Below are 16,429 nucleotides of genomic sequence, written 5' to 3'. Positions count from 1 at the left end.
TGGAAAAACCATAGCTTTAACAACAAAGACAGACCTTTGTTGGCAAAGTAATATCTCTGCTTGTTAATATGCTATCTAGGTTGGTCATAGCTTTTCTTCCAAGGAGTAAGCATCTTTTAATTTCATGGCTGCAGTCACCAGCGGCGGTGATTTTGGAGCCCAAGAAAATAAAGTCTGTCACTGTTTCCATTGTTTCCCCATCTATTTGCCATGAAGTGATGGGACCAGATGTCATGATCTTCGTTTCTGAGTATTGAGTTTTAAGCGAGCTTTTTCACTCTCCTCTTTCATCAAGAGTCTCTTTAGGTCTTTGCTTTCTGCCATAAGGGTGGAGTCATCTGCATATCTGAGGTTATTGATACTTCTCCCAGCAATCTTGATTCCAGCTTGTGCTTCATCCAGCCCAGCATTTCACATGATGCATAGAAGTTAAATAAGCAGAGTGACAATATACAGCCTTGATATACACTTTTCTGAGTTTGGAACCAGTCTGCTGTTCCATGTCCAGTTCTAACTGTTGCTTCTTGATCTGCGTACAGATTTTTCAGGAGGCAGGTAAGATGGTCTGGTATTCCCATCTCTTGAAGAATTTTCCACAGTTTGTTGTGATCTACACAGTCAAAGGCTTTGGCATAGTCAATAAAGCAGAAGTAGATGTTTTTCTGATATTTTCCTGCTTTTTCGATGATCCATCGGATGCTGGCAATTTGATATCTGGTTCCTCTGCCTCTTCTAAATCCAGCTTTACCACCTGGAAGTTCTCAGTTTACATACTGTTGAGGCCTGGCTTGGAGAATTTTGAGTATTACTTTGCTAGCATGTGAGATGAGTGCAATTGCATGATAGATTGAATATTCTTTAGCATTGCCTTTCTTTGGGATTGGAATGAAAACTGACCTTTTTCCAGTCCTGTGGCCACTGCCGGGTTTTCCAAATTTGCTGGCCTATTGAGTGCAACACTTTCACAGCATCTTCTTTTAGAATTTGAAATAGCTCAACTGGAATTCCATCACCTCCACTAGCTTTGTTCTTAGTGATGCTTCCTAAGACCCACTTGACTTTGCATTCCAGGGTGTCTGGCCCTAGGTGAGTGATCACACCATTGTGGTTATCTTGGTCATGAACATCTTTTTGGTATAGTTCTTCTGTGTATTCTTGCCACCTCTTCTTAATAACTTCTTCTGTTAGGTCCATACCATTTCTGTCCTTTATTGTGCCCATCTTTGCATGAAACGTTCCCTTGATGTCTCTAATTTTCTGGAAGAGACCTTTAGTCTTTCCCATTCTATTGTTTTCCTCTATTTCTTTGCATTGATCACTGAGGAAGGCTTTCTTATCTCTCCTTGCTATTCTTTGGAACTCTGCATTTAGATGGGTGTATCTTTCCTTTTCTCCTTTGCCTTTCATTTCTCTTCTTTTCACAGGTATTTGTAAGGCCTCCTCAGACAACCATTTTGCCTTTTTGCATTTCTTTTTCTTGGGGATGGTCTTGATCCCTGACTCCTGTACAATGTCACAAACCTCTGTCCATAGTTCTTCAGGCAGTCTGTCTATCAGATCTAATCCCTTGAATCTCTTTGTCACTTCCACTGTATAATTGTAAGGGATTTGATTTATGTCATACCTGAATGGTCTAGTGGTTTTCCCTACTTTCTTCAATTTAAGTCTGAATTTGACAATAAGGAATTTTTTTTCCTTTTTACAAAATGTCACTTTACTGACTGTACAAATGTAAATATTATATCACACTAGATAAAAGTAAACCAGTACTTTTCTGGTTTGTTCCATCATCACTGTATTTTGATAACCACTCAGGGGATTCAGAGTCAATCCATGTTGAAACTGAATGCCCTTAGAAAGAAAGACAATTTCACAGTGTATTAAAACAGAATATGTTTTACTAAATATTTGATCATATACTAGGTATTGAGATCCAGGGTTGTGAGTACTACTAATTTCCTTATTTGGGCTTGGACATTTCTTAGAATGCATGTACTGAAAATTATGATTAGGCAAGCTTGTTTAGTTTATTAATTTTTTAACAGATTAACAAAATTGGTTTTTCCCAATTTTGGTGCTTGGAGTGAAGGAAAGAGATTGTTGCACTAGTTCTTTTGAACCTTTTGCTCCTTTCAGTTCAGTTCAGTTCAGTTGCTAAGTCATGTCCAACTCTGCGACCCCACGGACTGCAGCATTCCAGGCTTCCCTGTCCATCACCAACTCCCAGAGATTGCTCAAACTCATGTCCATTGAGATTTCAAAATAATTTGAAAATTAATAAATAAATAATTTGAAAATTCAGTTTGAATATTCTTTCTTCCTTTACCTGAATTTATGCTTTAACCTTCAATTCCATTCTTATTCTACTTTCAGAAATGGTGAACAGATAAGAAATATAGTCAGGAATGGGATCACAGTTAATTTGAACACAGAAAACTGTTGATTCTGATTATTCATTTTCAAATCTTTCAAAAATTCAAACAATTTTTGTGTGAATTAACTGCATAATTGAAGCTGTCTAAAATGTGGAATATTCACAGAAATCAAAATGGAAAACATGATAGGGCTCCTCAAGCATGTATATTAAAGAATCAAATGCAACCCATTATACTCATGCAAATTTTTTAAAGCTAAAGTGAAACGTCAAGTAAGCTCTATTGTAAGAAGCTTCTAACTTAGTCACAATCATAGATCCCGGTTGGGGAATGAAGCTTGGAGACAGGTTGAAGATGAAAAGGGGGCCAGCAGTTTCTATAGTGATGAGAAAGGAGAAATGGGAATGGAGAATTTCTCTTCTTCCACTTCCCTTCCAGTGGACACAGTTTCTCTTTTCTCTTGTCGTTGGCAGCTCCAGCAGCAGTGACAAGAATCCTGTCATAGCCCTAGGAAGGGATATTAATATCACTTGTCCCATTCTCATTACCTCTGCTTACAGTTCTTCCTCTGCTACCTGGTTCTGGCATGAAAATAAAGGTAGGGGACTAGGGCAAAGACAGACTGCTTCAAAAGAAATGGTCTCAGATGCACAGCAGCAGAGATTTTTGATATGAGGTCTGTGGTAGTGACAGAAATAGGAGGGGAAAAGATATTGGAAGAATAAGAATGTAAAATATTATATAGAATATAGGAATAAGATATAGGAGGAAAAAAGCAATGAGGGCAGAACATGCAAGTTCTTCATGTGTGGGAGGCAAAAAGAAAACAGGAATATTTAAGTCTGGGATATTTCAGAAATGATATTTTGAGAATGCAGATAGTATTTTAAATTAGTTTTAGAAATGAGCATCCATGTGATTAAATCATTTAACAAAATGAGATTGTTTCTGTGATGACTACTACTACTGTGATGACTTACCTTTATTTCTCTAATTTGCTTTAGCAGGATATTGTTGAAATGGTATCTTCAGCTGCTGAGGAATCATCTTTAATGAATGCCATCTTGGTACAGGAAATTGAAAATTGTCCAATAGAATTGGTAAATAGATGTATAGTCTTGAGAATGTTCTTTAAAACTTTGTTCCTAAATAGTTAACACCTTATTTACCTTAAAATTATTTTTAGCTGTCATGTTACTTTCTAAAATTACAGTTTAAATTTGTGATCTTAACAAAGATGTGTATGATTAGCTTGACAGAGCATATGTAGAATTGCTTTGATCTTTTATTCTTTCTTTGATTTATTTTGAAATTTCAAGTAATGTTTTTAAAGATATGAGATTTTTATGCTTATCAAATGTAGTCCCGGTTAAAATGTTGATAGTCATTTTTTTAAGTTATTAAAACCTCTCTAAAGAAACAGGTATATCATGGGGTATGCCTTAAGACATTTGAAATTTTATTTTTCAAATGAAAAAATGTTCTGACTTCTAGACATCAGAAAAAGGGAATGGTCTTTACTGACCATTTCCCATTCCTGACTGTATTTCTTAACTGTTCATCATTTGTGGAAACAAAATAAGAATGAAATTGAAGGTTAAAGCATAAACTTTGGTTAAAGGAATACAAGGTTCAAAGGGAATGGTCTGCACAGGGGACCACAAGTCAATAGCAAAGCCTGAGCTAATATCTGACTCACCTGACTCCACAGAGATTACTGTCACCTTTCTATAATCCCTGTCCCACAGTGCTGAAGGCATTTTTAAGATTGTAATAAATTTTGACAAAAAGTTTCTTAGTAAATAATATCGAAGCACCTAGTAATGCCTAATATTAGTTTGTTTTTAGATAAATTATCTGTATAATGAGTTCCAAGACTATTAAATTGTTTTTTTTATATGACTGAATTCTCTGGATAATCTAGGACAGAATAAATACCTGAAAATTTTACCTGAAGCATCCAAACAGCTGAGCCAGAAGACAGCTGAGTCACTTTCACCTTTCTCTTTGCTTCTCAGTTCAGTTCAGGTCAGTTACTCAGTCGTGTCCGACTCTTTGCGACCCCATGAATCACAGCACGCCAGGCCTCCCTGTCCATCACCAACACCTGGAGTCTACCCAAACCCATGTACATCCAGTCAGTGATGCCATCCAGCCATCTCATTCTTTGTCCTCCCCTTCTCCTCCTGCCCCTAATCCTTCCCAGCATTAGGGTCTTTTCTAATGAGTCAACTCTTTGCATGAGGTGGCCAAAGTATTGGAGTTTCAACTTCAACATCAGTCCTTCCAGTGAACACCCAGGACTGATCTCCTTTAGTATGGACTGGTTGGATCTTCTTGCAGTCCAAGGGACTGTCAAGAGTCTTCTCCAACACCACAGTTCAAAAGCATCAATTCTTCGGCGCTCAGCTTTCTTCACCGTCCAACTCTCACATCAATACATGACTACTGGAAAAACCATAGCCTTGGCTAGACAGACCTTTGTTGGCAAAGTAATGTCTCTGCTTTTAAATATGATGTCTAGGGTGGTCATCACTTTCCTTCCAAGGAGTAAGCGTCTTTTAATTTCATAGCTGCAGTCACCATCTGCAGTGATTTTGGAGCCCCAAAAATAAAGTCTGACACTGTTTCCACTGTTTCCCCATCTATTTGCCATGAAGTGATGGGACAAGATGCCATGATCTTAGTTTTCTGAATGTTGAGCTTTAAGCCAACTTTTTCACTCTCCTCCTTCACTTTCATCAAGAGGCTTTTTAGTTCCTCTTCACTTTCTGCATTAAGGGTGGTGTCATCTGCATATCTGAGGTTATTGATATTTCTCCCAGAAATCTTGATTCCGGCTTGTGCTTCTTCCAGCCCAGAGTTTCTCATGATGTACTCTGCATATAAGTTAAATAAGCAGGGTGACAATATACAGCCTTGACGTACTCCTTTTCCTATTTGGAACCAGTCTGTTGTTCCATGTCCATTTCTAACTGTTGCTTCCTGACCTGCATACAGGTTTCTCAAGAGACAGGTGAGATGGTCTGATATTCCCATCTCTTTCAGAATTTTCCAGTTTATTGTGATCCACACAGTCAAAGGCTTTGGCATAGTCAATAAAGCAGAAATAGATGTTTTTCTGGAACTCTCTTGCTTTTTTGATGATCCAGCAAATGTTGGCAGTTTGATCTCTTGTTCCTCTGCCTTTTTTGAAACCAGCTTGAACATCTGGAAGTTCACAGTTCATGTATTGCTGAAGACTGGCTTGGAAAATTTTGAGCATTACTTTACTAGCATGTGAGATGAGCACAATTGTGCAGTAGTTTGAACATTCCTTGGCATTGCCTTTCTTTGGGATTGGAATGAAAACTGACCTTTTCCAGTCCTGTGGCCACTGCTGAGTCTTCCAAATTTGCTGGCATATTGACTGCAGCACTTTCACAGCATCATCTTTCAAGATCTGAAATAGCTCAACTGAAATTCCATCACCTCCACTAGCTTTGTTCATAGTGATGCTTTCTAAGGCCCACTTGACTTCACATTCCAGCATGTCTAGCTCTAGGTGAGTGATCACAGCATCATGATTATCTGAGTCTTGAAGATCTTTTTTTGTACAGTTCTTCTTTTTTTTTTAATTTGTTTGTTTGTTTGTTTTTGTACAGTTCTTCTTTGCTTCTAGACACAGGTTATTTTCACATATGGTCAAGAAAACCATAACACAGCACAGGTTCAACTGTTTTAATAATCAACTAGGCTTTCCACACAGTGGACTCAGCTGTAGGGTATCCAGATAGATCAAGTAGGCAGGCTTCAGCAAAGTGCACAGACTATTTTTCTGAGGCTTTTCCTGGTTAGTTGAGTTGTACAATATAGGTGAAACTGCCTTCTCATAGATCTGTAACAAGAAGTTGGACCATTACTTTTCACATTTGAAAAATAGCTTTTGTGTATTTAACAATAAAATAAAACATTGGTAATTGGGTGAACTAATTTATCCCAGAATCAACTAGTAAGGAATAAACATAAATTTTACCTAGAAGAATTTAGAAAACTCTTCAGAATAATATTGACCATATTTTCAGATCAGTGTCTTTGGAATGTACGAAAGGATGCTGTATAGGCAGAACCAGGAAGCCAGTGCAGCTGGCAGGAATGGGGACTTGGCAGTCCCTTTAGCCTTAGATGATTTAAAATATCATATAGAATATTCTGAAGCTTTCTGAAGTCATCTTGGAGTCGATGAAATTGAAAGCACTGTTAGGAAGTGTCTGGGCTCCAGAGGTATACGTGAAAGCTTGACAAACAATGGAGGTGTGATAAGGGTAACACAGAAGCTGTTAGGTTGCATGATAACAAAGATAACATAGGAAAAATTATGAACTATTAATAGGTCAGATCTGTGCTGCTCGCCCACCCCCACCCCAAACCCTTTGTAGGCTTATCAGCACCTTTTTTTATTAGACGTTTTTCATTAGACTTATCAGCACCTTTCCTATGCTCAGTTCTGTTCTCAGTTTATAAGTTGTTAGTTGGTAAGGAGACTTAGAGTGAGTTCCTGTGAAGGGATTTCAAGTTTACAACTTTTAAATATTATGGTGTTTCTGCAAGTGACTTAAAACTGAAAAGAAGATTGAAAAGTTGGATCTATTCACATAACATGAAAGGCAGTGTGTTGATCTTTTTTTGGACAAGGCACCCTTGAAATTTGAAAGGTTCCTAACCCAATTGGATACAACTCACTAAACATCAGTTATTGTTAGAACCTTTATATCACCAGATAAATTCAAATAAAGATCTTTATAATGCATTTCTTCTCTAGCTTTATGTTTACTCCTGTTATCTGAGTTCAGATTGACCAGAGCTGGGACAGTCCTAGCCAAAAGTGGTCATCTTTACCTTTAAAAGTAAGGGCACAATGCCTGGGATGCATCACCAATACAGATGCAGAATCTCCTACTCTAGAGCCCCTTGTCAGAACATAGCCTGGGAGCATAGATATCAGCCTATAAAAACTGAGCTGTATCTGTTTGTTAGTCTTATTCTCTCAACTGCAGATGATAACCTCCTTATTTGGCAGGACCCCATGTTACGGTTGTGTGTCTTGTGTTTCTTTCTACACTATGGCTGGCAGATAGTAAACAGTCAATAAATTTTGATTAAAGGAAATATTTTATCAATTATTCAAACAGGAGTTATGGGGGAATGAACAAAATATTGAGGCAGAAAGATGGAATTCAAGAATACTTCAGATGTTACATAGTTTGCAGGTAAGACTTGGTAGGGTTTATCAACACTGTTTTTAGTTTTAAAAATAAATAAAAAGTTGAGTTCAATCCTCTAGATATTAATAAAAATGAAACCATTTTCACTGCGATCTTGTTGAGGCCAAATTACTCTATAGTGAAATTTATTGTAAGCTGTATACCCAGGGCTAAGTATGAGTTTGTTTTTGGTGCCCATATGCTGTAATCAATTCTTACCCATATGCATGTCCTTAGACATCTATGCTATGTCTCATTCTTGTATTTAGCAGGCTGTCAACTAATTCTCAATATGTAATTAAATTTATAACAATTTAAGAACAAAAAAGATAATTTCAAATTTTAACATATTTTTATCAAAATAATTCATGCTTAGTCACCCAGTCATGTCTGACTCTTTGCAACCCCATAGACTGTAGCCTGCCAGGCTCCTCTGTCCACAGGATTTTTTTCCAGGTAAGAATATTGGAGTAGGTTACCATTTCCACCTCCAGGGAATCTTCTTGATCCAGGAATCAAACCACTGCAGGCGAATTTTTTACCACTGAACCATTAGGGAAGCCCCATCCATGCATATAATTTTGAAAGTTCAGTAGTACTATGCTGTAAGGCTGAAAGGGAAGCACAGAAGTCTTTGTCCTATCCCTTCCTTATCCCTAAGTTCTGCTTTCCAGAGGAAACTGAACTATTTCTTTTAGATTTATATCTATACTTCTAATTACAAGTTCTTACTCCTCTTTCCTAATATTTCAGCTTTACATTTTATCTGTTGACTTCTTTCAACAGAAAATGAAAATTTAACTTAGTTATATCTCCCCAACCCCAGTCTATCTTCAGCACAGTATTCAGCCATTATAGTGTTATAATTGCAATCATCATGATGCAGGTTTGATTGTCACAGAACCAAAATGTCAGTGGCTTAAAAAGAAATAAGTGTATTTCTCTCTCAGATAAAGTACTAACTGGTAATGCAACTATGCTCACAAAGTTGTCAGCATTTATCTCATTTATCTCCTTTATCTCATTTTCTTTGTTCTCAGGATCCCAAATGGCTAACTATCCACCATGTCTGCATTCCAGTCAGCAGCAAAGTTTCCTTTAAGGATATATCCCAGAAATTATATGCATCACATTTCACATTTAACTGACCAGCACTTTTAATAATTTCACTACATCTAGCTGGGAAATGTAGTCTTTATCTGGTAACCATGAGTGAGTGAGTGAAGTTGCTCAGTCGTGTCCGACTCTTTGTGACCCGTGGACTGTAGCCCACTAAGCTCCTCTGTCCATGAGATTCTCCAGGCAAGAACACTGGAATGGTTTGCCATTTCCTTCTCCAGGGGATCTTCCCAACCCAGGGATCGAACCCAGGTCTCCCACATTGCAGGCAGACACTTTAACCTCTGCACCACCACGGAAGCCTTTTATCTGGTAACCATGGACCCAGCTAATAATTCTATTGCTATGGAAGAAGAAGAGAATAGATATTAAGGGACAACCATCAATTGCCACCACTATGTAAAAATTACTTTAAATTGAACCTTCATAGCATAATCACATTCCTTGTCAACTTTATAGGTTTTTCTTTTAGTTAATCATGACCTCATTTTCCCCATTTGCTTAGTGTTTATATACCCTCCTTAATTCTTTTTCTAAACTCTCTGATAATAAAATAAAACAGCTTTTAGTATGATCAGCTACATCAGTTGATTCATCAGCTCCTTTTTTTCTTTTGAAAGTATCCTTCCCAGAGTTCGTCCTACTCTTGTTCCAATTTGGACTGGTTACTCCACAGTTTTTGTCTTGGGACATTCTTTTACCATAACAAGGGAATTCCTATGTCTCTTTCTTATGTTCCTCTGTTTCTTGGTGCTTTGATCTTTATCTTGATTTTTTTTTTTTGATGGTCAACATGCTGTCATAATTTGTTGAAATAAAGAGTGCATAGGTGATAGAGACCCTACATACAAGTCTGAAAATGTCTCTGTTTTACCATAAACTTTATTGGATGTATCTGAACGTAGTTTGAAAATAATACCTCTCAGATATTGAAGGCTTTGTAACTTTTCTAGGCATCTGTGTTGTTAAGGAAAAGTCAGATGCTGCTTGGTTGGTGGTCCTTTGTAGGTGATCTTTATTTTCTCTCTGGAAGCTTTTAGATCTTTCCTTTATTCCTAGAACCTTGAAATTTCATTATGATGTGCTCTGGTATAGGTCGTTTTCATTTATTGTTCTAAGCATATAGTAGATTCTTTATTCTGAGAGTTCATGTCCTTGAATTGGATTATTATTTTTTATTTCTTGAATTTTTGCCTTGTGGCACTGCCTATGGGTCAGATGTTGGATATTCTGAATTGCACCTTTACTTTTTAAAAAATCTTTTTCCCCCTATCTTGGTTTTGTCTTTTTATTCTTTTCAGTCAGTTTAGTCGCTCAGTTGTGTCCGACTGTTTGCGACCCCAAGGACTGCAGCACGCCAGGCTTCCCTGTCCATCACAAACTCCCAGAGTTTACTCAGACTCATGTCCATTGAGTTGGTGATGCTATTCAACCATCTCATCCTCTGTTGTCTCCTTCTCCTGCCCTCAATCTTTCCCAACATCAGGGTCTTTTCCAATGAGTCAGTTCTTCGTATCAGGTGGCCAAAGTATTGGAGTTTCAGCTTCAACATCACTCCTTCCAATGAATATTCAGGACTGATTTCCTTTAGGATTGACTGGTTGAATCTCCTTGCAGTCCAAGGGACTCTCAAGAGTCTTCTCCAACAACACAGTTCAAAAGCATCAGTTCCTCAGTGCTCAGCTTTGTTTATAGTACAACTCTCACATCCATACATGACTACTGGAAAAACCATACATAGCTTTGACTAGACGGACCTTTATCGGCAAAGTAATGTCTCTGCTTTTTAATATGATGTCTAGGTTGGTCATAACTTTTCTTCCAAGGAGCAAGCGTCTTTTAATTTCATGGCTGCAGTCACCATGGCAGTGATTTTGGAGCCCAAGAAAATAAAGTCTTTCATTGTTTCCCTGTCTATTTGCCATGAAGTGATGGGACCAGATGCCATGATCTTCGTTTTCTGAATGTTGAGCTTTAAGCCAACTTTTTGTCTCTCCACTTTCACTTTCATCAAGAGGCTCTTGAGTTCTTTGCTTTCTGCCATAAGGGTAGTCACCTGCATATCTGAGGTTATTGATATTCCTCCCAGAAATCTTGATTCCAGCTGGTGCTTCACCCATGGTGCTTTCTCATTATGTACTCTGCATATAAATTAAATAAGCAGAGTGACAATATACAGCCTTGACATACTCCTTTCCTGATTTGGAACCAGTCTGTTGTTCCATGTTCAGTTCTAACTGTTGCTTCCTGACCTGCATACAGATTTCTCAGGAGGCAGGGCAGGTGGTCTGGTATTCCCATCTCTTGAAGAATTTTTCAGTTTGTTGTGATCCACACAGTCAAGGGCTTTGGCATAGCCAATAAAGCAGAAGTAGAGGTTTTTCTGGAACTCTCTTGCTTTTTTGATGATCCAGCAAATGTTGGCAATTTGATCTCTGGTTCCTCTGCCTCTTCTAAATCCAGCTTGAACATCTGGAAGCTCACGGTTCACATACTGTTGAAGCCTCACTTGGAGAATTTTGAGCGTTACTTTGCTAGCGTGTGAGATGAGTGCAATTGTGCAGTAGTTTAAGCATTCTTTGGCATTGCCTTTCTTTGGGATTGGAATGAAAACTGACTTTTTCCAGTCCTGTGGCCACTGCTGAGTTTTCCAACTTTGCTGGCATATTGAATGCAGCACTTTCACAGCATCATCTTTTAGGATTTGAAATAGCTCCACTGGAATTCCATCACCTCCACTAGCTTTGCTCATAATGATGCTTCCTAAGACCCACTTGACTTTGCATTCCAGGATGTCTGGCTCTAGGTGAGTGATCATACCACCATGATTATCTGGGTCGTGAAGATCTTTTTTGTACAGTTCTTCTGTGTATTCTTGCCATCTCTTCTTAATATCTTCTGCTTCCGTTAGATCCATACCATTTCTGTCCATTATTGAGCCCATCTTTGCATGAAATGTTCCCTTGGTGTCTCTAATTTTCTTGAAGAGATCTCTAGTCTTTCCCATTCTATTGTTTTCCTCTATTTCCTCTATTGATTACTGAGGAAGCTTTCTTATCTCTCCTTGCTGTTCTTTGAAACTCTGCATTCAAATGGGTATATACTTCCTTTTCTCCTTTGCCTTTCATTTCTCTTCTTTCACAGCTATTTGTAAGGCCTCCTCAGAAAACCATTTTGCCTTTTTGCATTTCTTTTTCTTGGGGATGGTCTTGATTCCTGACCCCTGTACAATGTCATGAATGTCTGTCCATAGTTCTTTATTGCTCTAGAAGATTTCTTCAGCTTTATCCTCATTTTTATTGATTTTTTTTGTTTTCCAGGAGTTTTTCTCATTATTAATTATTTTTATTAATAATTTTATTATTAAATTATTTTATTTTATAGCATCTGAACAGCTACCTACTCTAGTATTCTAGCTTCGAGAATTCCATGGACTGTTTAGTCCCTGAGGTCACAAAGAGTTGGATACTACTGAGTGAGTTTCACAATCTATTTATTTACATTTTTTATTGAAGTATGATTAACATAACAATAAACCATACCTATTTAAAAATATATAGTTAGATAAATTTTGATATATTTATGGAAACTCACCACAGTCAAGATAGTGAACATATCTATAATCTCCAGAAGTTTCCTTGTGTCTCTTGATAATCCCTTGTCTCATCTCCCCCACTGGTCCCCCTCCCCCAGCCCCCAGCAACCACTGATCTGTTTTCTCTCAATAGCATCCTAATCATTTTTTGTGGATGGTATCTTCTCTTAATTTTCAGAGATTATAGCTTTCTCCTACTGCCCTCATTGTCTGTTTCCTTAGTGATTCTCTTGGATATTAGAAATTTTATCCAAGTGTTTAATAGATCTTTGGTTTTTATTTAAGAATGAGACACCAAAAAGCTGATTGGAGGTTATATAAGCATGGGTGGGGCTTATAGACTTCTTGTCTTCATTTCAAGATAATTTTGAGTGTCCCCACCCCCGCCAATACATAGGCACACAGATGTCATTATCTATAGAATTTTTTTCCTTGGAATGGTCTATTTTTGCATGGTCAGATCTACTGTCTAGGAGATATAAGCATGACGTCCATGGTTGAGGAACCAAAAGGGAGTAAGGGAGAAGCTGGCAGTCTCACTGTTTAGACATTAGAATTTCCCTTGACCCCCCCAGTTTGTAACACTTCTCTTCCACAGTGCCTCCTATACCTCATAGTTGTTATCTCCAGAAAGACAACTTTCTGCCTCCTGCTAGGGTTCAGGACTAAAGGTCTCCTGGTTCTGTGAGGTGGTGGAGTAAACCTGAGGGTCTAATTGTTTCCAAGTAACCTTTTAAGGAATTCTCATGTTTTTAACTTCACTCTTCATTTCCAGCTTATGACATACTGCTGCCTATAATCACTGATCTTTTCCTAGGCTTTCTTTCATTTAGGGGTTTTGTTGCTGTTTGGTTCAAATGTGTTTCTTGGGATGGTTTCCCACTCATCTTGATTTTGGATTCTTTGGTGCCACTTCTGTCTGAAGCAGCATCCTTCAGTAAGCCTTGCTTTTATTCCTGTAGGGTGGCAACAACAAGGAGCAGCCGACACACAAAACTACTAGTGTTTGTGCATGGCTAGAGCTGGTGGTGATTTTATAGTATCCTGGGCATTTCACATCCATAGAGTAGGAATTGGGCTCTGGACCACGTCCTTCTTCTCATGTTTCCTCTTCTCCTTTTTTGGGGAAGGATCAAGGAGATCCTTTGCAAGAGGCATGTTCTCATAGGGAGGTTTTCACTGCTGGAAATGCTCCTTTTTTCCACATTTTTCATGTTTTATTGTACTTACACTCAAATTTTACCATTAAATACTGAGCATAAGTATATGCTGGCCTTATGTCCAGATTTTTGAAATGCAAAGATAAATTGATGAATGGCTTTAACAATGTGATATAGTAGACACTGTAAAATACATTAAATAATTAGAGAACCTAGAAGGAAAGTAAAATTCTGTCTATATACATTTACCCATTTAGTGGCACAAATAAACTCTGTAGGGACAGGAAGACAGATATGAAGCTTTGGGTTGCAGTTGGAGGAAAAACCCATTTGGGACTGAATTGAGAGGTCCTTGGTTGCTGGCAGAATCTCCCCTGATTTCAGACTTTAAACAAACTAGAGTTGTTTAAAGTGAGTTTTTTGATTGGTATACAAAAACCACTGAATTGTGTAAAATCCCTATTAGTCATGAGAAATAGAAGGAACAAGATTGATTAAGGAATTGGCACATGCCAATTTGAGTCATAGGGTCTGGCCAGTCAAAAGTGAGCAGGGCTGGCTAGAGGCTGAAAATCCATTGGATGGTGCAGTTCACTAATCTCAGTCTAGAGGTTACTACATTCCTCAGAAATTCTTGTTCTCCTAATAAGTTCCTAAAATGCTTTCCATAAGCAGGGTCTAGGTTCTGTATCTCAAATTGTCTTGCCTTTTGCTGATTCTCCTCTCTGCTGGCATGTAGGTTTCAGCTTTCTCTAAGTCTGATAATTCTTCCACTTTGTATTTCTCTTCTTCCTTTATTTCTTTACCTTCATTTTAGAGGAGCTCCTGGAGGAAACAGAATAATCCTCGCAGGGTGTTTTTCAAAAGGGTTCTTGAAATTTATGAGGCTGTCCCTGCTCTCTCCCTGGGGAAAACCACCCAAACCACATCTTGTCTCCTCAAGAGAGGGAATAAATGAAGGCTTGGCATGCCATCTCAAAGGTTGCTGACACTGTGCTATGCTACTCCTTTGGTTGAGATTAAAGTATGATAAAATATTTGACTTGTCAGTTTGTTAAAAGTTAGTGTTGGTTGCTCAGTTGTGTCCTACTTTTTGTGACCCCATAGACTGTAGCCCACCAGGCTCATCTCTCCATTAAATTCTCCAGGCAAGAATACTGGAGTGGGTAGTCATTCCCTTCTCCAGGGGATCTTCCAGAGCCAGGGACTGAATCTGTGTCTCATGCATTACAGGCAGATTCTTTACCATCTGAGCCATCAGTCAAATGTTATGGACTGGCAAAAAAAAAAAAAAAGACCCTTGTATATGGTCTTTTTAAAAAATGGCTTCACAGCTACCAAATTAGTACAATATTCTCCGGGATACTGGCCAGTATTCACCATAGTATTTCTAACTAAAACACAATACTCCTTCTCTAGAAATCTGATTCCAAGTGCAGTCTAATTAAATACTTTATTGCATGTCAGTTTTTCAAGTAGATTCACAGGTGTCCTATAGTGAACCAATGTCTTTTTAATCTGTGCAAAGAAACTGGAAGATATTTATTTAGTCATATTCCCCTGCCATTACATTTACCACTAGAGTTGTTTAGTTAACTCCACCCTGCGGTACCTATAAAACAAGCCTGACCGGCTGATAATCATTGTTTTTGAAGATTCCCAAGGTCCTGTGGACTTTTTTCTGCCTGCAAGTCTCAATTAATTGCACTTTTCCCAGGAGCCATTTATGTTAACATCAATAGACCTAACATTTGTATAATGCACTGAAATTTGCATAACACTTTAGAGTTCTTTTGCGTGTATTTTCTCAATGAACCAAGCTGTGCTCAATGACCTATTTTTTTTATGTTTCCTAATGAATCATTTGCATTTCTCCATTTAAGAATTTTAGTCACTTATCAAAAATGCCAATATTTATTGTTCATTATACATCCACAGCCTGCTTTGTTTCTAATGATCTTATTTCCCTTTCCTCTTTTATAATTGTTTTCCCAGGAATCCAACAAGATGGGAATGCAATACTTTAGTCTGATGAAGCTCTGCAGAAATAGTGACCGAAAACAAACTGCTGCCAAATTTTATAGCTTTCTTATCCTAAAAAAACATCAGGCTATTGAGCTGAGCCAGAGTGCTCCCTATGCAGATATTATAGCTACAGTGGGACCAATGTTCCATAAAATGTGAAGGAAATCCAGAACATGCAGATTTATGTCATCATTGGAATTTCTGTATAGATTGTTCAGTTTAATGCAGAAGCCGTCTGGAAGCAGCTGAAGGTCTGATCCATTTCATAGATAGGTTGAGCTCATATTTCCTCTTTGTAAGTTCAGAATAATCATAGGCATAATTAGAAACCTATATGCTTCCAGAAATAATTGTAGCTAAGTAATATTTTTAACTTGGTTGACTTGAATGCATATCATTTACCATTTCCTTGATTTGAATGTTGCATTTAGGATACATTTTAAAAATACTTTGTGTATTCAAGGATTTTTATAAACTGGATTATTTATTTAAATTTTATAACTTAATAATTATTAATTATTAATAAATATTAGTAATTAATAATTAACACTTTCTTATCTCTCCACAACAATACTTTATTTGATTATAATGCCTATCACTCTTGGTTTGATATAATGCCTTGGCTTTTAATCTAATATCTTAATCGAAGAGTTATAAAATTTTTCTTAGTCTCAAGTTATATGAGTCTAATATAATATGGCTTTAGTCTAATTATAGTCCATGCAACCTGTTTATTTACTATTAATGATTATTATGGCTATCATTTATGTATCAGCAAAACTAACATTAGAAAAAATTAACGGATGCTTATTCAACATGTTGTTTTCAGCTATAATTCAAGTAAAGATAACTAAAATAAATGTTCTTTATATGGTGTATACTGAGCATTTTTGACATTAAAACCGAAGCTTT

General features: G+C 37.5%; 1 protein-coding gene and 1 pseudogene across 7 annotated transcripts in view; one reads left to right on the top strand and one right to left on the bottom strand.

The window, feature by feature from the left end:
• The window catches only part of RAD21L1 (RAD21 cohesin complex component like 1), a 47,671-nt gene extending 31,893 nt beyond the window's left edge, over nt 1–15,778 (top strand). For 5 of the 7 annotated variants that reach the window (XM_069546856.1, XM_069546857.1, XM_069546859.1 and 2 more), the window contains 3 exons: nt 3,380–3,475; nt 7,547–7,624; nt 15,488–15,778. In XM_069546856.1, the coding sequence (XP_069402957.1) occupies nt 3,380–3,475; nt 7,547–7,624; nt 15,488–15,676 (363 nt within the window). In that variant the 3' untranslated portion in view covers nt 15,677–15,778. The remainder of the gene's footprint in view (nt 1–3,379; nt 3,476–7,546; nt 7,625–15,487) is intronic. The other 2 variants (XM_069546860.1, XM_069546861.1) reach the window with 2 other exon arrangements.
• On the bottom strand, nt 13,158–13,490 carry LOC138417263 (small ribosomal subunit protein eS27-like; annotated as a pseudogene).
• Nucleotides 15,779–16,429: the final 651 nt, after the last annotated feature.

This window comes from Ovis canadensis, chromosome 13, assembly GCF_042477335.2.
Source record: "Ovis canadensis isolate MfBH-ARS-UI-01 breed Bighorn chromosome 13, ARS-UI_OviCan_v2, whole genome shotgun sequence".
Classification (NCBI taxonomy): domain Eukaryota; kingdom Metazoa; phylum Chordata; class Mammalia; order Artiodactyla; family Bovidae; genus Ovis; species Ovis canadensis.
Note: the sequence above shows the minus strand (reverse complement) of the source record. Positions and strands in the feature narration are given on the sequence as shown.